Source organism: Anomalospiza imberbis, chromosome 4 (genome assembly GCF_031753505.1).
Source record: "Anomalospiza imberbis isolate Cuckoo-Finch-1a 21T00152 chromosome 4, ASM3175350v1, whole genome shotgun sequence".
Taxonomy (NCBI): domain Eukaryota; kingdom Metazoa; phylum Chordata; class Aves; order Passeriformes; family Viduidae; genus Anomalospiza; species Anomalospiza imberbis.
Genome location: NC_089684.1, coordinates 2,740,992 through 2,762,494, shown reverse-complemented (window position 1 = coordinate 2,762,494; position 21,503 = coordinate 2,740,992). Strand labels below are relative to the sequence as shown.

At 33.4% G+C, this 21,503-nt stretch overlaps 1 protein-coding gene across 1 annotated transcript in view; it reads right to left on the bottom strand.

Moving 5' to 3' along the window:
- Positions 1 to 21,503, bottom strand: part of TUSC3 (tumor suppressor candidate 3) — a 107,671-nt gene that overhangs the window by 56,164 nt on the left and 30,004 nt on the right. Inside the window, exons 2-5 of the mRNA XM_068186806.1 lie at positions 13,653 to 13,822; positions 5,902 to 6,019; positions 3,361 to 3,501; positions 2,675 to 2,815 (exon numbers count right to left, since the gene is read on the bottom strand). Coding sequence (XP_068042907.1) covers positions 2,675 to 2,815; positions 3,361 to 3,501; positions 5,902 to 6,019; positions 13,653 to 13,822 — 570 coding nt within the window. The remainder of the gene's footprint in view (positions 1 to 2,674; positions 2,816 to 3,360; positions 3,502 to 5,901; positions 6,020 to 13,652; positions 13,823 to 21,503) is intronic.

Here is a 21,503-nt window from a genome sequence, read left to right as displayed (position 1 = left end):
GTATGATCTTTGGTAAACCATCACTTTACAGGGTATGGGGCTTTTACTACATTGAGAAGTCAGAACAATAACAATTAAAATAGTAAAGCATTGGCTCAATGCCATGATTAATTACAACATACTTTCAGATATAAGAGCACTTCATAAACCATCATTTAAGTGCTATTAATTTTTAAAGTAAATAGAATTTTACAGGAAAAAAGTATTAGCAACAATATAGGGCATTAATGCCGTTTTAGTTACTTGCTTGTCTATACAATTGGCAGGATTACAATTACTGAATGACATGAATACATTTCCTAAAATCTTTGATTACATTTGGATCTGTCCTCAGGAGTTCAGCTAAATGTCATTACAGGTTTTCTACACAGCAACTAACAGTCATGTTCAGATGGAAACTCTTGAGCTTCTGCTAAAGAGAACAGCAAACATTGTAAGAAAAAAAATTGATGCATTCCTTTTCTCAGTTTAATTATATCTTCAACTATTTCTTGCAGCTTGTAGTAGAATGATCCTATGACTTGAAGAACTCATTTCTTACCTCTGCAAGACAAAAACAACAATTCCCCAAAACACTGAAATAAACTTTTCATCTGAAAAGTCTGAGGTATGAAATTGAGATGAAATTGCTGTCTCTAGAGATAGAGTGCATGGATAAATAAAGGAAATACCACTCATTACATGCCTTTATTTGACTTTTTGACACAAGTATCTATTTTCATGTGATAATTATTGTTTTAGTCAGGTCATTGCTAAAGATTAGAAATCAAAAAAGTCAGACTGATACATATTAAATGTGAGATTAACTGGTGGTAGAGCATCTTTAGAAAGTACTATCATTGAAAAATAATGGTAACCTAGAAAAATATACGTAATTAAATATGAAAGACTTTGGGAGAGACATGTCAAAACTCAGTATTAGATCTCTGGATAGTCCAAATGACATCCTGGAACAGAGGAGGCATTCTGATCCTGGCTCTCTAGATCAAAAGGAAAGTTGATTCTACTTGAAATCTAGTCTTAGGGTGGTTTATTTGAAAACTTGTTCTGTATTCCTTCCTCAATGTATGGTGTAGATTAACAAACTGCTTGAATAAAAATGTTTTCCTACACTAGTAGGAAAAGTTATGACAGCACATGAGAGAAAACAGTATTATTATCAGTAGACATTATTCAAGATTAATGCCAAATATTAGAGAATTCTGAACAAAGAGCTTTCCTTAATATCTTATTAATAATCTAGATATAAAAATTAGAACTCACCAGATACTAGGTAATTTTATCTTTGACTTTTATGACATAAAGGCTGCCAAAGGCTCATCAGGTGACAGTACCACAAAAAGAAGATATCTTCTCACATTGTTGAATCAGAGCAGAATAGCAAACCAATAATATGATATTGAAAAGGAAAAACCAGTTTTAGGATAACCTAAGTCTAGCAGAACAAAAACACACAGAACTATAAAAGAGCCCAGGTTGAAAGAGACCTCAAAAGACCACCTGGTGCAAGCTTTCTTGGGAAAGGGAACCTAGATGAGAAATAAAACATGAATGCTGATGTACAAACAAAACTCATATTCCATCCACAATCCTAGCCATGTCCTTTCAAGAAAGGTTAATTCATATTGATACAAGTTGAAGAAAAGACTTTAAAATTATCACAGGAATAAATAATCACTTAATTGGCAAAAGAATCAAAGCTTTGTTTGCAAAAAACACGTGGATGAATTTCTAAAAAGTAGTGTTCTATGGGATTGGACTCAATAATTACAGACACTATTCTAGTGTTGAAACCCATGCTTCTGATGCCATGTCCCTGAAAATTAAGGCTTTGATGCTGCTCCTCAGATTTTTCCTCTTCTCTCAGTCACAATGATGTCAGAGAAATGGTGCTTGTTTACACACTATAACAACATCTACCATCCCTGAATACTATTTCCTGTTCAAAACTGAGACAGCTAAGTTGCACATCCCACATTTTTCATCAGTCTACTCAGTTACTTGAAAACCACCATGTAAATAAACCCAGTGCAATACACTGTTAAGCAAATTCAAGCTTCATTCATTATTTATGCTTTTGAGGATTTAGCTGACTAATATTTCAAACAGACTTGGCTAGATCTAGTCTTTCCTCAGAGCTAACACTAAGATCATCCTATTCTCATTTAGGTTAAAAGTAGAATGTTAAGGTCAGTACTACTGAAACCAGTTTTGGAAACAATTCCCTCTTTTTCTTTGTTTTCAGATCTTTTATCACTGTCTTAGAAACATAAGTCTTTGTTTTTTTCTCAACCTTTCATTACTGTAAAGTGATATAGTAGTGACACCAATATCTATGCTAAACCAATTGATCAACATTTTGGATTTTATCCAAAAAAGGCAAGTTGAACCATAGCCATAAACATCAGTAACAATTATTGGAAATATTTTCATACTAAAGTTCAATGAAAAAACTGCAGCTATCAGAGAATTTGCTAATTTTCAGTGAGTCACTCATAGTAACTGATACTTATGAGAATTAGACCTAAAATCTGGATTATAAATCTTTCTCTGACAGTATCATTCTGAACAATGTACTAATACAATGGTTTTTAATTTACCCGTATATAATGAACACATATATGCTAAGATAAGAAATTTATAAAAAGCATATTAGTAAGGAAAATCTGCATACCAGAGCTGCCATGGCCCAGCCAGTTTTGTTATAGATGAACTCTAGATTATTTCTTCGCAGATATAACAAGCCACCAACAAGAGACACCAGAAGAGCCAGCGCAATTGTACCAGAATAGTTAGGAGGCCTGAACACTCTAATCTGGAAGGAAAAATGCAAATAGAGATTGCAATAAATGCTTACATACAGATCATCTTCCATGTAAACATAATGGAGCACCTGAAATCTGGTTTCAGAGTCAGCAAGACTAGTCCCTAATATATAATTTAATAAGAAAAAATAGTACTTTCCTTAATGAGCACATACTATGAAAAACATTAATGTTTGATTTGGAACTGTGCAACTCTGAAACATTATTTCTTCAACAGATTTGCAGGCTGTGTCTGAACTAAAAGCAGCTACCTTCTAATCTAAGTGTTTTGCACTGAGTTTTGTAAAGCACATTTTATTTATTAACAACTAATTTTTACTGCTTGTTTTTATCTAGAATTAGACTATAACAAAGCAAGAATGGAATATAATCTGCAGAAGTTCTCACAAGTACCAAAAATGTTATTTTTTAATTTGTAGAACCCTCACTTGACAAAGAAAGTTATTAAGGAAAGATTGAATTTACCATCAGTCAACCTGTCTCAAACCACAGAGACACATTTACCTTCAACTTTTAAAATTGCTGAAAGACTTACATGAACATCTGTTCTGTCAGCTATCCATTTAGCTAGCTGTTCAGCTGCAAATCCGATTCTCTGCAGGTCAAATGTGTCAGCTCTCTTGGGTTTACCCTTCGGGGGAAAATGCATGAAAGTCGGAGCAGAGTTCATATTCAGCTACAAAACCAGGAAAAACAGCAGGAAAAATTAGTAACCTTATCCTCAAAATATAACACCACAATAGCCTCAGTAACACAAATCTAATTAGCATAAAAATATCACTAGCCTCTATACATGACATTTTTTTAAATATTCTCATATACAGTCCTCAAAAGAGAGTGCTCACAATATTCCTTCCAGTAGAATCTTCAGGTTGTTCAATTATTTAGAATGTTTCACCCACAAGATTTACTATATAAGAGTATCTTATGCTTTAAAGTTCTCACACACTCTAAGACCTTCCCTGTACTTGGTAAAACAGAGACTCTGCACCCAACCAATCCATTAAAGTACATTAACTTATAATTCTAAGGGAGCAAAGTAGTTTGACATTGTTTGGCTAGAAGAAACTAACCACTAGGGACTAGGCTTTTTTTTGAACCCAAAAAGGACTGGATAACTAGCTTCAAATATGGAACTTGCCCTAGAAGTTACTGTTAGTTCATGTGTTGATGCCACTGGAGCTATTCACAGTATATTAAAAAATCCTCAAATATTGTTAAACAAATAGATCTACACATACATTTGCTATTTGAAATTTTGACTTCAGCTTTGCAAGGTAGTATAGGAAAAAGTAGTTTTACTATATAAAATTCCTCTGTATTCAGGCCATCTCAGAAATCATGCAATAAAGCACTAGAAAAAATGAAAATTAACATAAAATCAGGGGTAATACTTAAAGGTGATGCAATATGGAGCTTTTTAAATAAAGAAGTAAGTTTTTTTAATTCCCGAAAAATTAAGTTCACATCACATGAGCAAATGTGTTTTTCATCACATCACATTAGCAAAAATGTATACTGAATCAAGTACAAAGCTGAATTTATCAATAGAAATTACCAACTATTAAAATATTTTCCATCTAAGCAAAAAAAATAGTCCTCTTCTTTACTGAAATGATTTGGAAATAAAAAACATTCCAAGAAAGGCTAAGACACATGTTGTGAAATAGTTAAATAAAATATTTTATAAGATGAAGAAACATTCAGACATTGTATAGAGTTTGGAGGCAGCTGATCTGGAACTGCTTTGTCATTTCTCTATAAACGTGGCAAAAGCTGCAAAAATCAAAATTACTTTTTGGGTTTTTTTTGCTATGGCATCACTATTACATGACTTTGCACACATAAATATAAAGTCAGAACTGCATTTCCCTCAAATCCACCTTGAAATAGAGTCATTATTATAACTTATTCTTAACATTCTGTCTGTTAAAAAAACCCCTTACATATTTATGCTTAATTTTGGCTAAATGCAAACATTATTTCAATTGCATACCATTTGAAATAAACTGAATTTGTGCCCTGTTGCACAAGGAATAAGTTGAACTGGATTCTTCTAACAAGTGTTGATTGGCTTAAGGCAAGATCAAACAAAATATTTTGTATTATTATAACCATGCAGGTTACAACATATATAAAGTTCTCCATTCTATAAAGTCTATAGGCTATAAAGCCTTGAATGTTTACAGCAAAAAAAATATTAATTTTTAAAGCAAGATCTGAAGCCACTAATAACCATTTTTACACAATAAATTCTAATATTTCAACTGGAAGTAAAAATATTTATTAAACACACTATTTAAACTTTTTAAAGTAAGTATTTTAAAAAGACATATTAATCTTTTCCCCTGATTATTTTAAGTCACACACTTCACCAAAAGATACTTAAAATATAGAGATACCTTCAAAGGTTTTCACTCCTCCTAATCTGCACTTTTAGCTTCAATCAATGGACAAATATCAAAGATAAGCATGTCAGTATTTAGTATTCATTTTCAAGAGATGCCGTTTTCCTTGATTTCTCAATTTCAGAGCAGACCTTAAACTATTCTCCAACTTTTACTCTTCACAGTCAGCAAATAAAATGTAAAACAGTCTGTTCTCTTTTCCCAGAAGAATTTCCAGACTAAATATTACTGAAGCTGAAGAATATTGTATTACATAAAACCAATTAAAAGGCTCTTTTACTAAAGAGATTTTTTTCCCTAAAGAGAAAATAAAGGAAATCTTTTAATGAAATGTTACTTACAATGTGTTTAATTCTAAAAAATGGCCTAAACAATTGCTTAGAGAAAAAGTTGCATATATATATATATATGTGTGTGTGTGTGTGTATGTATATATACATCTAATACAATCTATAAACAAAGATTATAAACTATACTTGGAAAATACTAGAAGTGATTACTAGTAGAGTGTGTCTTCACTGATGTCACAGAAACTGCTGTGTTAGGAGGAAATGGTATACAAAACAGGGGTACACACCTACAAATAAAATTTAATTTATCTTGTAGTATTTGACAAACTGACATATAGTTCAAAAAATTGACAATGCTTTGAAGTATTCAACATTTACCTGCTGAAAAACATCTGCCCCTTCGTCATAATCCACTATTGTGAAAAACAGTTTGTTTGAAAAAGCAGATGAATAGCGCCATGAGTTAGCCAGCACTTGATATTCCTCATTAGCTTGCCTGTTAAGGAAAAGAAAGAAATGTATATCCATATGCCATTCACTTGCAAAAATATACTATAATCAGCTGCAATGGTTAGATGAATTACATTTGCAGTATCATTCTCAACATCCATACTATCAACTAAAAAGTTTCAGCTCCTTATGCAACTTTCTGTTTCAAACTTGTCATCTCCAAAATTAGAAATGTGTTAAGTTAAACTCTACAAGGGAAATCCCATGACGATATTAAGAAAAAGTAATGTTTTCCATATTTAAAATCTCAGTAAATAGGACTGGTCTGAGTTGCAAGTATCAAATAGATCTGCTAACAGATCCATGCAAAGATATGCTTATGGGGCCCTTGAGTGTGCTGTCAGGACATACTTGCTAGAAACAGCTATACATAAGGAATTCTAAAACTAGGGGACAAATAACACACAACTGTGAAAGCAGTATGTCCCTAAAATAGCAGAGCCATAGGAGAGCCAAAGAAACTACTAAGCACCGGGGAAATGATCCTAACGGAATCAAAAGTAGCCTTCTAAGCAGCATGACAAACTCCAGGCTATTTCTCTAAAAGTCGTTTTAAATGTGGTAATTTTGTACAAAATATAATCTTTTCTATCAGCACTAGAAGGTGATTTGCTACTAAATATCCTCCTAAATAAAATAAGCAAACAACAAACAAAAACCAACCAATCCACCAAAAAAAAACCCAAAGAGAACACAAACCAAAACAAACAACTTTGCCCTGATTTTACTAAGAGGAAGGGAAAGACAAAGGGAATTCCAGGAGAATAATACTAGCAATGGCATCCTCTAAACAAACAGCACCATAAAACCACAGGTTATTCCACAGGACAAATCTATACCAACAAAAATTCAGGGGAAAAAAAAAACCAAAATGAAGGAATGCTTGCAGTATTTTCTGATTTAGACAGATTCCTCTGCTATTTTCCATGTTACAGTTTAATCACATCCACTGTAGAGTCCAAACTAGTGTTTTACCACTTGACAACTCATCTTCACATACGGTAAGATACTGAAGTAGTATAAATGTGTTCTGCAGCTTTTCTCAAAACAGTGTTTCTACAAAAACAGTTCTATGGTGCAGAACACTATTTAAAAGTTGTAAAATCAAAAATCTGTTTGCTGCACGAGAAACTCTACACTAAACATATATAAGAGAGAGCAAAGAAGGGGAAGAGCATCACAGGATCATAGACATTGTAAGACCTTTCTGAGATCAACCTGAGACATGAAATATATTACATACAAACTCCAGCACAGTTGTAATAAGAAATTTGTACTATACATGAAAAAAAAAATCATAAAACGCCAAGAGTTAAAATGAAAATTGATGATCTCTTACTCCCACAAAGAATTAAATAACATGAAGCACAGTAAAACTCAGCTTTCACCCTTATTACCTGATTTGGTAAAATTTGCTATAAGTACCTTACACCCTTACTCAATGGGCAGTTTGCAATTAAAAAAAGAAAAGAAGCAATTCAGGCATTAGGTTGGTTACTTCTAGAAACAGATATTATCACTAAGCAGACTAACATTCATTGTCATCCTGAAGAGGGCAGTCAGACAACATCAAAGGAATGCTGTAAAATCTTAAGCAGTATCTGTAGTGCACTCTTCTGTTAAACCTGCTATATTTAAGCTGAACCATTTTTAATTACAAGAACAAGATGAAAATCAGTTCATCTTGATACCACCATTCTTCTTTATCTACCTTTCACTTGTGATGAAACAGTATTTCTGGGAAATTCAGATACTCCACTTATGGCCCCAGTATTTGAGAGGTCCCTTGTTCCCATTGATCTCCATGTTGATTTTGCATCTTTTAACTATTTTGAATTAACGGGTAACATTTAAAGTATTATTTTGCAAAAGGATGCATTTTTTGTGACAGACTCAAAACCCAATTTCATTCTCACACTGAAAATAGCAAACTATTCTATGATGCATCATCATAGAAGATTTTGAAGGGTGTGGAGAAGAGTGAAACAAGGAGCAGCAGGAATACAAAGTTAAAGGATTACCACACACACATAACTGAATATCATCCTACACACCACTATATCATTTGCAATTGATAAATTTCTGATAGAATATCATCAGTAACTTCTTGTAGCACTGGTTCATTCTTTTTCAGACACAATAACAGTAAAAAGCATAAGCACTTGACTGAAAAAATTCAGTCTTCAATTATCAGTTATCAACTTGACAATATCAACTGTCAAGTTTTTATCTACCTATCTCTATAATTTAGTTCAAACCCATTCTATCAGCTTGTTTCTAGGAAGCAATGTTAATTATACAAAATTACTAGAATAATTATGTGAAAATCTATAAAGGCATAAAAGCAAGGAACTACACTTGGTCTGAACTCAACAGAATATAATGTTAGCACTACTCATTTGCTTGACAGGATTTTTTAATAGATGGAGAAGATTTGAATGTTATTGCTGCTATAGTCACCTTTTTAGAATTTCGTCATAATAGCAAAACAGGAGCTAGCAAGAACAGTTATATTGACCAGCTGCCAGAAAATAGTGGCCAGATCAAAAGGGAATGCTACTATTAGATTTAGTCAGAAAATTCAATATACTGGAAAGAAAGCTGCTAAGCAAATGTTCTACAGAAATTCTTCCATTATGCAAGAGGAGCTCATGAAATATTAAAATTTTTATTTAAAAAGATTAATTATGTGTGTGTCTATAGCAGTTAATCAGATTTGTATAACTTGAGCTATATTTAATGAGATTAATTTTATTCTATTGGTCTGACATTACAGTAAGGAAAACACAAACTGAGTATTAGGAAAAGAATAAAAAAGTATGGAATTATTTGAGAAAGAAAGCAGTAACACATTATTTTCTGGCACACTATGTACAATACTTAAAAATGTACATTTGGCACAGAATGTACCACCAGGTTACTTACACATTCTTATCCATCTGTTTAAAGTAAACTGTGATCAGTGCTGCAATTTACTTCCAATACAACATCTGGCTTTTATTTGGAATGGTGTTCCCCAAAACTAAAGGAACAAGGAGCTAAATGCATATTTTGACATCTCCTCAGTGTCAAGAAGGCTATAAATTCAGAATGCTTATTTGATTTTGTTTAGGATGACTCATAATGACTTGATGAAAAGCACTGAAAAACCTACAAATGTGTCTAGAAAATTCACTAAATGCAACAGAGAGTATAAACACTCATTGAAAACCACACAGATCTATAAAAGGGGAAAGCAAGCTAAAATCTATGCTATTCTATTTACAGCATCCCATGAAATTTTCAATACTCTGCAGATAAAAAGAAGCTATGAGGTCCTCTTTTGTAGAAGTTTCAAAGTAAAAAATTAAAAATTGTGATCTCAGGAAGAATAGGGAGTCCGTTATGATCCAAGTATAAAATTATTGCTGTGTTAAGCAGGACTCATCAATACTTCTATCAAGGTCCTGAAGTGCACAAGAAAAGCAATTGCAGAACTTTCTACAGCTCGTTCCAAATTTCCTATTCCTTCATTGAACAGAAGTTCAAATGGTAATTCCCTCTCAATACATTTAATAGACTTGTCAATGATTTTCTCACTATCTGCTCTTTATCAGCTAGCAAAGAACTAAAAGACACTGGATCCTGTTCCTTCTTTCTGATGATGCTCCTTGACTGCCATAATTCTTTTTGCTGTTGATCTACTCTTGCATCAGCTACTTGAAAACATCTGTCTTCTGAGGTTTTTTTTTAGCAGGGAAACCAACAAAATTCTTTTTTTTTTTTTTCAGAACTAAAAAACATCCTCTTGGAGGTCTCATTGATATGGTAGATGTTAATAAAAGTATTTGGAATCTCTTCTCATGTATTTTGCCATTTCCTTCCATTTCCTCTGACAGTGCTCTCATCTTTTCAAGGAACACTAAGGAAAAAATCACACAAAATATGCATCTTTTTGTTGATGGACTTCAAGTGCTGAGGAAAAGCTCAAGTGACCAGTCTCATTCCTCTGACCCAGATATCCCTCTCTAAATTAAAATACCCCAGCAATGAATTTGTTAAATGAACCAGACAAAAATGTGATAACAAACAAAACACCTCTTGTATGCACCTGTATTCAAAGCAGAGATGGTTGCTTCCACCAGTTAGATAAGAGAAGCACAGCTTAGAAAGCAAACAAAAACATTTCATATAATGTGTTTATGGAGTGCTCAGATGGTACAGCAACAAACAAAGAAGGAGTTAATTATAACAATGGAAGATGCAGAGGAGCAGTCAGCATCAGCAGGCTTGAGCTAAAGCCCTTCTGTAGGTGAAAATCAAAACACTAATAATCTAGTGAGGTGGGGGGGGGGTCACTGAATTCTGGCTGATAAAAGGTGCTGATCACTTTAGAAAAATGTAGTGATAATAAAATGAGGGAGCAGATTCCAAGATGCAAGAAGATGAAAGGCACAGAAGCTGGCAGCAAATTTTCACCTGAAAATGCATTCAAGTTAGTCCAGTAGTTACCATTTGCCTGTATGCAATACAAAGTACAGGCTGAGGAACAGTCCCTTCATCTCTGTGAAGATACTCCCGTCAGAGTGAACATGGTTTTTTCTCCTTCTTACATACAAAAGTAATTTTTTTTCAGTAGTGAGACTGCGGTGGGTAACAGAGATAAACTATCTAGTTGGGTGAAGACTGAAGAACAAAGGGAAAAAGGAAGTTAGTCTTACATCCTGAGGAGTCACTATTTAGAGTGAGATTATGTCTGACTGCTCATCCAAATTGATTCATCATCACAGTGCAAAGGGCCTTTTAGTATCTACTTCCAATGTACTGTTGAAGAGTATATACACCAAGAACAGCAGTAACAGGTAAATCAATTAAAACTAAGTTTAATTTCCTGGAACCAGAATAGTTTAATCCAACACATTTCCAAACATGCATGGAAAAAAACCCATCCTAAGCCATTAGAAACACATTCCAGCCCTGTTCAAGAGCACACTGAATATCTAATCAGTTATTTCTATTTAATTTCCTAACAGCATCTATGCCCTATTGAACTTAAATTACTGGCACAACAGGAAAACTGACATTTATGCCGCCACTAACACAATTGTAAAGGCATCAGATGTCTTTCAATACTCTCTTTTAGATCAGAAAACTGGAACTTGTTTGCTTGTCCACAGAGGCAGATTAAAGAGTTCTGCTTTAGAATAAAGACAAAATTCCTCTGAAAAAAACTCTAGAAGCATAACTTGGGGCTCTAGTAATACATACACATAGCTGCTGGTTTTCAGAAGTTATATGTTAGTTCTAGATTGATTCAGACAGGATTGACTGAAAGGATATTTTTTACATACAAAAGCTTTATCTAAATATCTAGTGTCCCAAAGATTTCTTTGTATGCAGCATTTTAACACTAAGTTGATATGATTTCCATACACTTTCACAAATCATGTGATTTGTGTGAATGATGGTGTAACATCCTCCTTGCTGCACAGAAAAAATCCTCAGATTGGCTGAGACAGATTTGGTCAGCTTTCCAGATGTATCATAGAAAGATAAAATACAGAAGTGTCAAATCTAGACACCAAAAGGAATTATTTTTATTTTTTTAATAGTCTTGTGGTGCATGAACCAACCATGCTCAATTTTTAAAGAGGAAAAAAAAGTTCTCATTCTTGTGACAAAGTTACTCAAAGTCAAAGATTTCAGACTAGGTACTTCTTCATACATTCATTTGAAATATGACATTGATTTTTTTTTCATTCTATGCAATTATTCTGAAAATATTTTGACTAGTAGCAGTTAACTTAAATCTTGAACAAGAGTATCTTCACAGAACATTACAGATTAAGTTAAAAAATCAATTTATCCTTTAAGCAAAGTGGCTAGTGAATAGCTATCAAGTAATGCATGCATTTCAGTTCTATATATCCTTTCAGTGCTCCTGTCCATTAATTAACCATTGATTTGAAAATGTCGATTTTCCTGATAATGGTTTTATGTGCAGTATGATCAACCTCATTAAATTCCTTTATTTCACATGAAAAAGTGGATCACAACTTCACATTTATTTAAACAAACCCAACTGAAAGTAGTATGCTGATTTTTCCTTCATTTTATGCTTAAAGATTTCCAGTTGCTTCTGTACAAGATATTTAGTCTGGTCTTACCTAAAATGAAGTTTATAAGCTCTTTTTCAGTACAGTAAACAATATACAGGTGCAAGAAAAATAAACATCCTCAATAACAGCAATATTTATGTTGCTTAACATGCCCTACAAAAGACCTACATGTAGAACAGGGAAAGAATTTGCCATGGCCATTATAATGACAAATACAATGACCCTTATAAAGCTGAACTTGGGGTATCTCCTGTAGCTTTACCCACTGGGCAAATAAGGAATGATATAAAATAATATGGTAAACTTTCAACTCCCTTATCATCTCCTGAAGCTGACCTCTGGCAACATAAAGAAGAAACAACAGCAAAGAAAGCGTTGAACTAAAAATTAACTTCACTTAAGAATGTCGGACAATTTCTGTACCTAATCCTTCAGCTTCACAGTTCATATATGGAGGGTCAAGTGGAAAGACAATTTACATACTTGCCCTCAAAACTGACCAACTGACTTCTATGACAGAAAATTAGTACATAAAAAGCAAAAACCTAATAAAAAAATAGACAGTTACAGATACCCAAGTTAAAGTATCAGTTGTAAATGTCACATTGCAACACATCAGAAATCTAATACACTGCTACATTTATCAACTTCACATATAGTTTAAATAAATGTATTTAAAAACAATAGTATTACCTCATATACAACCTACATTTTTCATAGTCCTACAAAATATTTTGCTGCCTATTTAAATAGCGTTTAGAGCTCCCTGCTCAATAATCCCATTTATTGCTACACACAGTAATTTCTAATGCATATTTTGGCTGAAGAAGGTTTTATTACCACAGTTTCTGATTTAGTGAGGTAATTAAGTGCATGACTACCTTTCAGTGCTTTGGCCCTATTTCCCTATCATTAGTTATTTTTGGATTAACTTATTGCATTAGGAACTTGCAGAGAGAGATCTTGAACTTAGAAGACTACCAGAGGCACTCTAATACATATTCAGAATGGAGGTACCAGAACACATCAAATTGCTGTAACAGACAGTATTCCACAATACCTATGACCCCATGAAAAATGTGCTAGCATGTAAGAACTGTTCAAAGCTGTGAAATCAGAGGGGAAGACATATGCATGAGCACCTTGGGCATCTCTTACCTGAAGAAATCAGTGAAGTGTCGTATTATTAAATGGTAATGAATCAGTTTCGTCACAAAATGTCTTTGGAAAGATCAGATTAACTGATAATAAAATAAAGCTGATTTCTTAAAAAGAAAGTCTTCCTCAGCTATATACATTTTATTCAACTGCAATTTAAAAATCAAAACCTGGAAGAATTCTAAAATGTGACTTGTAGATGAAATGTGATTGAAAAGATGCTGTAACAAGCACATGAGCCTGTTGACTAGCAAGCATCTATCCCATGCAAATAACTGTATGTGGCATATTGCACATTGATTCCAACGTTCCCTTGAGAACCGAGGCAAGGAAGATGAGAAAGGTCACTAAGGTATAAATTACCTGCAAACAGAGCACTGCCTCTGTGGCTGGAGAGCAGTGAACATCACTATCACAGAGTAGTTACGAGGTGGAGCCTTCACAAATCTTCGGAATTTATCTCCGTTCATGCGGATGACCGAACGCCTTGAGCTCCACTCCATCAGCTGTTCCACTTTCTCAGCCAAAAGATTCTGTAATTGAGGACAAGCATGAGGAATGTTTAAGTTTAAAATTTAAGTGCTTTGTACCTATATTCTGACTCTGCATCCTTCAAACTCCTCTGGACTCAAGATGGAAGTTATATATAATTGTATGAGGCAGAGTTTAGCTAATAGCATAATTTAGTTTTTCATGTAGTCAACAAGACTTTAAGTATTTAATAGAGTAACTCAGTTTGGTCTTAAACAGAAAGAATACATAAAATGAAATCAAACAGGTTGCTACCAAAGGCAAAGAAGTAGAGTAAGGATCACTGCCTAACTAGAAGTTAGCAGTACAGCAATCATTTAACTTTTAAAAACTGAAGTTTTAGAAAACGCAGCCTTATGTTGTATTTATTCTATTTAGTAAAAATCACAGTAGAATATTGTCAGTCACTTGAGTATAAAGATGAAAGAAAAATGTACCTACAAAGAGAGAGAAACAGTTACTATGTTTAGAATTTCTTACAAATGTATCATAGTGAGTTTAAATTCATGCAAGTTTTATATTTTGCTAGAGATAAGACTGAACTGTCATATAAACTCATCTAGGTACATTTCATTATTAGATCAACATTTTAAGCTGATCTCAAGACTGAGAAGCACAAAATATTTTGATTGAACTACCATTGTATAAGAAAAATCTGCTTGTGTATTGTCTTTTGTTTGAAAGCATTCAATTCCATGAATGATTTAAAAGCAAGCTTTGAGACATAGTAAAAGACAGCCATCTTTATCTAACTATTCCTGTGAAAATCTATTTAGGGTTTTGGTTATTTTTTAATCAAGTAAGCCTGATTCCACACATGCTTAGCAGAAAGTGTTTAGTTCCCTATGTTACCTAGGTTCAGCAAGGTTGTACTGACCATGCTCTAGGTGGATTGCTGCATACAGCATATCAGGATTAATGCATCTATTTTGCTTTAAGTCTTCAGCTCCCTGCTCACTGGTCCTGTGGAAGCTGCCTTTATCAAATAAAAACTAAAACTAAGAGTAGAGGAAACTGGAATATTACAACTCAGAAGCTAAGTGCTGAGAGAAAGTGAGAAGGACAGAGAAGGGGGCAGACAGACAGGAATAGAAAGTGAGGAAGGCACACCAAACAAAGAGGAAACTAACTTCAGAAACTTGAAGATGCAAGAACTCTGTTAAAATACACATAAATTAGTGAAAGGGTTTACAAATTGGTCAGGCTCCACTGTGGAGGTGTAGAACATACTAGCTTAAAAAACATATTGAAATAGGGACACTCTCAGAAAAGAGAGCCTGATGACAAGTAAAAGCCAAACACTGCGCAAGAACAACTGAGCAAGGAGACAAGGTGTTTATTCTGAAATTTTTTTTAAAAACTGAATAAAATAGAAAAATTAGGTCATCTAGTAACATTTTAACAAATCTGTAATGCTGTGAATGAGAGCAGAGATAAATATATGAGGGGAAGGAAGGAATGAACTGCAAGGATAAAGAAAAATTATATTTTGCCCATCAGAACTTCCACCTTCAAAATTATCAGAGCCCCTTAGGGGCTGTGCTCCTTAGGCACAGGTCATCAGAAGGCTTGAGTCCAAAAGAAGCTTTGATGAGTGTGGATTTACTTGACCCTATTAAAAAATCCTTTAGGATTTTGTTCCTGTTCTCAGAATTTAGCTGGTATTTGTAATCATGAATGTGAAGAAGAGATTACAACTCTGTTTAGCATGAGAATATCAATGATTCAATGAAAACTATAACTTTTCTTCTTCTAAAAGACATATGTTTCTGGTGGTTTTGCCTCAAGAAGGTATTACGTAGGTTCTTTTCTTTAAGAAGAATCATAAAGCAAATTACATAAAAATTAAGCTTATACATTTGTAAGAGTTCCTTCAATTAGCAGTGTCAGGATTAAATCTTTGTTAATTTCAAAAGATTCACTCATTTGCATCAGGCACCCCAGCCAGTAATGCACAATAAAATCCAAGGAGCTAAAAAGGATGGGAACTAGTATATCCAAAAGCTTTAATTATTCAAGCAAAAAGATAAACCAAAGAGTACTAATAAAAAGATGTAACTTTTATATTACCAGAGGAACAATGCATAATATCCTACTTGGTACAGAAAAAGAAATACTTTTCAGATTAGGCTTTATTCAAAGAAAAGAAAGCCATGAAATAGCATTAAGGGTATGAAAGCAAAAGCATGATCGTGACAGAAAAATCCAGCCCTATTAGGGCTACATAATTTGCTTCTATAAAATACAGTTATATAGAAGAATCTTACTCAGAGAAGTCCCAATTCTAGTTTTATTTGGAAGCTAGTTGCCAATAAAAATTAGTCTTGGTTCCTTTAGATTCACCTTTCCATATCTCACTATAATGCTCTCAACCACTTTTATCGCTTTTTGTTGTTTGGTTTTTCCTATATGCACAACTAAAAAGCTAGTGACTCAACTAACTTTAGATGTGTACTACACTAGGTAAAATCAGCTAATATTTCAGGAGTGTAGTCCTTAGGTACAATGTATACACTTGCTTCACTGCATTCTGAAGAAATCTATTTTTTTTCAAATAGAAAGTTATTAAAAAGACTGCAGATAGTGGCTTGCATCATAAAACTTCTGCTATAGGCTAGACTTCTCTTAGGTAACTGACTGCACTTCAATATCCTAACAATTTTTTGTACACTTTATTTCAGAAGACTTCTTTTGCAGAGTAATTAACAGAAGAGACCTTGGGACTGACATCTCTAGAATTCACAGCGCAGTCTTTCTGACTTGTAAGTCTTTAGAAAAAGATGAAGGTCTAATACTGGTTTTGTCATTTACAACATATTTTCACAATATATGCTCCTGAGTAATTTAGTAACCTTTTCCTCATTTCATTTGATAATGAAATCTAAGAAATAAATCTGAGAAATAAAAGTTTGCATTTTAGCCATGCATTTGACTTTAAAGCTGAGTCTTAAGGAAATATGGCACATTTTACAGTTCCAACTGTCTAATTCAGCTTTGGATCAAAAAGGCACCCACTTAACAGACACTACACTCAGAAAATTGGTCAGTGAGTTAACAGGCAGAGGGCAGGGGAAAGTGTGTTTTAAAGTATTCTGAAGCTAGCAGACCAGTCTTAAGGATTTCGTAATTCTAGAATCTAATTTGGATATTTTTTTTTTAAGATAGAAGTGTAGAAAACAGAAAAACATACTGTTGAATAAAAACATGAGCTCTAGCTCAGTCAAAAATTTTCTCCTGTGATAAAGAAGAGTATTGAAAAGTGAAGAAAAATTGACAAAAAAAACACGTAGAACAAAAAGCCAAAAATTTTCATATTACCCTAATAAAAATAATCTACTAATTTCCTAGAAAGCACTGGTAGAAAAGACAATGGTCTATCCCAAATTTTTCTTGCTGTGAAGATACTAAAACCAAACATGTTTTCTTTCAACCTTTACCATTCAACTATACAATCCATACATACAAGTGTCACCAAAGTGAATTCCCATTAATTTATTAACTTGCCTCTTTCCAACCCCTGGCAAAAGTCATCTGCCCGAGCAAAACTGGAAGATGAAGAAAATAACTAAATCTAACAAAACATGTCTTGTGATGACAGAATCACAACTGTTACTCAAATCCAGAAAACAAGGGACATTACCTTATTTTCACTCCAGATTTCTAATTTTCTGCTCCTTTCCATAGTCTCTGCAAGTAAAGACCCTGCATATATTTAAATCTATTCATTTACAGAATTCCTCTAAGCACATACCAGATTTATGATGATAACTGAAAGGGTTTTAGTTGAAACACTAAAGTGAAAAAACCCTAAAACCAACCAACCAACCAAAAAACAAAAAACCCAAACCCTAAGTATTTGAGAAAGGAAATTCTGCCTGTAAAAAGAAAACTCTGGGTGTGATGTTGCAAATAGCTACAAAAGGATCAACAGAAAACAGTCTGCAAAAGCACTGAGAAGATTAAATCAATGAATGAAGAAGTAGCCATGTATCGTTTACTTATTTTCATTAGCTGATGCTTCAAGCAGAATATAAGAACATGTATGACCTATGTGTGGAAACAAAATGAATGCTAATTTCTGTAAACAGAACTACACCACTTGCTACAAAATAGTGTAGCAGCAGCAAGTAAAAATATATGGCACATCAACATTTTTACAAAACTAAATAACTCTTAAAAACCTGAGAAAACGCAAAATCCAAGGGTTTTTCTTACACAGCAATAAAGCTGTTCATTTTTTATAAAATGAGATTACTTCATAAAGCGATCACCTATGAAAATTGTCTTTGCTCTTGAAATAGTGACAGTCATTGGTACCTTTTCCTCAATCCTGTTAAGGAGATGAGCACTCCCCACTGAAATAAAAGCTGCTTGGGAAAACAATTCTAAAAAATTCCTCTTTTATCCCTAAGGCTAGTAAAATATTTTTCCAACTGCAGTTGTCCCTATTATTGAGTCATGAAGAAAGCAAAAGAAAAAAGGTAAATTTCATCTATTATAGATCTTGGTTTCCAGTGGTGTGATGAAACAACCAAGCTACCTATCAAAAAACTAAGTGTGACAAGTTATGAAACTAAAGATGCTAGTAAGCCAAGCTTTTGGCATCTGCACCTGAAGCAATTCCCTATTAGGGACTGCTTCCCAGTGATCTCCCGTATCTCCTCTCTGCTTCTTAACCCACAGAGCTTGACATCTACAAGCCTTCCCTTTCATACTCTGTGACTAGCAGATTAGCTACTGAAAACACAGCTTTATTTATTCACTCTCCCAAGACACAGTGCCTACAACACAAAGCATAAACAACAAGAATCACCTTGTATACACAAGTGTTGCCTCACTTGACTTTTAATCTTTCTTGGCCAGATTTTCTAAATTTCTTTTGGTCCAAATAAGACTCTGTTGTGGGTAGGGGGTACCAAACAACAAAAAACAAAGTATCACACATATTTTCCTAAGTGCTGCTTGCTCTGTCCGTCCAGTGGATGTCCCTGATATTTTCAAGATTTCTTCTTTAGACTCCCTTTCATTTACTTTGCCTTCAGTTAAAATAACATGACACAGGTAACCTAAGGCATAAAGGGCTACTGGAAAAAAACAAAGAACTAAGTCCCAATGACATTACTCAATGATTCAGTATTCAAATTAGACTCCTTCCCTTTGAAACATACCAGCTCTAACACTTTACATCTTTCATGTTTCAGAAGAGGTTTCAGGTTTTTCTGATGAATATTGGTCCTGAATATTGCTCAATATGTGAACCTGGAAGACAAAGACCTCAGCTCCAGAAAGATTGTGTCAAAAGCAGAGATATCTTACAAGGAGAAGTATAAATTAGCCAGGGACTCAATCTACTAATAAGGCTGAAGTATTGGTTATTACCGAGCCATTCCCCTTTCCTAATAAAAATTTCAAATTCATTCCAGTATCTCAAATTGCAGTTTTTGTAGTGAAAGAAATAAAGCAAGGCGTTTCTAATCTAATACAGATTTTGTTAAGTATTTCTGAAATGATGTTGCAAATTTAAAAAAAAAAATAAGATGGCTTGACTTCCATGTTTCCTTTATGTGTATTTTACCAACACTAGCTCAGGCAGATTGAAAAACCACCCTTGATGAAAATTCTGCTTTGTTCACTCAGGTGGATCAAATCCCCCCCAAAAATGCTAGCCCTGTACAAAATCATTTCAGGACAACACTCATTGTGAAAAAAACAACCAAACAAAATACAAACCACAAAACAAGGTTGCACTGATACTGCATGTAAAGTATCTCATAAATCTATCTAATGCATGTAGCTTAAATTCCAATTTACTTTACCAGTCTCCATTTTAGTTTTTAATTACACTAAGAATAATAACACAGAGAAACTAATTGCACTAATAAACACATTTCACCAGTATGTTGTAAGAACATTTAACTTCTCTAAAAATGTGTCTGAGAAACATTCACAGATATGCACTTACTAACCCCATTAAATTGTTGGCAGAAAGATGATGCATTCAACATTTAAAGTGCTCTTAGAGGCTCTGCTGTCCCTGGGTCATCTGATGTCTGCATAAAAATGTCATTCGTGCTACCATCTCTTTGAACATATAAAAAATATTTTTATCATTTGTAAAACTCAACACACAATATTGGCATATATTTAGATAATTTCATATAATATTTCCTACACAGTAAAAAGAGAGAAGCTAGAAGGCTACTTTCCTGCATAAGTCTTCTAAAGAAAGTCTCAAATAGCTCATAGACTTGAAAGTGCTAAGAAAGGTAATTTCTTTGATCTGTCTACATTTTCACTCTTCTCTCTAATATTTTCTAGGCTATTCTAAAACCCAGGGAAAAAAAATTAAATATATTTCACTTTTGTCAAAATTTATTCCTCTTCAAATTAATGCAAGCAGCACCAGTAGCTTTATCAAAAATATTTAATCCCTATCTTGAACTTTTAAACAGGAATAGAGCATTGAAACAGGAATAGAAACCATGGGTCACATCAAAATTACAAACTGTAATTTCTTCATTCGCAACCCTAGGCCTAATGGAGAACTCCAGGATTAAGTTTCTGAATATTCCAGTGAGTAACACATTATTCTTCAGCCATATACTCATAAACTAATTCTTCTATTGAGAATGACTATCAGTACAGCAAATATTTTCTTCTCTGATTTCTCTTCTGCAAGAAAAGAGAAGCATGAATTAATGCAAATATTACTAACCTCTAAGATATACAGAAATCTGTTTGGATACTTTTTTTCCTTCTCAGATTATTTATTTATTTACAAAAAGCCATTGCCTGAACATAATTGAGAAGCCATGTAAGCTGGCACAGTATGACTGACTTAATATTATGCTCCATTGACTGAAAGTCATTTAGCTGTGACTGAGGATTTGCTTTTTGGAATGAGATGCTGATTTTCATCTTTATGTAAAATGCCTACATTGCGACATTATACCAAAAATGTCCTTTTCAGGCTGAGTAGATAAATGAACAGAGAATCAAAACTACTGTGTTTTTTTGGGGTTTTTTTTTAATTTTTTAGCCCATAACTTGTTCTATTAGCAGTTTCAGAAAAATCTGGTTAATTTTCTATTACCTGAAGCTGTCATTTTATGAACATTATTAAAGTATTAACATTAATATTTTTTACAGAGTGTAAGATGCAACATTGAAAATAACCTGCATAATGGTTTACATGGATGCATTTTGTCCAGTTGATTTTACAAAGATCGTCAATTTCTGTTCTACAATCAAAAATAGACAACTGATTTCAAAATTGAGAAATTCACCCTGTTTTGTATTTAAAACTTTTCCAAATTTTCACAACTTGTCACAAACTTTATAGTAACTTACATTCATTTAAAAATAAAGTTCATCTGATTTAAATAAAGCCTATAAGATCAATATGAAGTACAGAGCAAGACTCTAGTACTGTAAACAAGAGCACAACTTATTTCAGGAAAGATAATACCTATTGTATTGCATTAAATAAACACAGGTTAAACTATCTAAATTTTATAGAAATAAGCCTAGGTAAGAAGACTTATGTGACTATAGGCTTTTTCCCTATAATTTTATTTTACTTTTTTTTTCTTTATAAGCATGAAAGTAAATAATTACATAATGAGAAATATCAAAAGGTTGAATTATGAATTAGAGAAAAGATTCTACAACAAAAGCACCAGC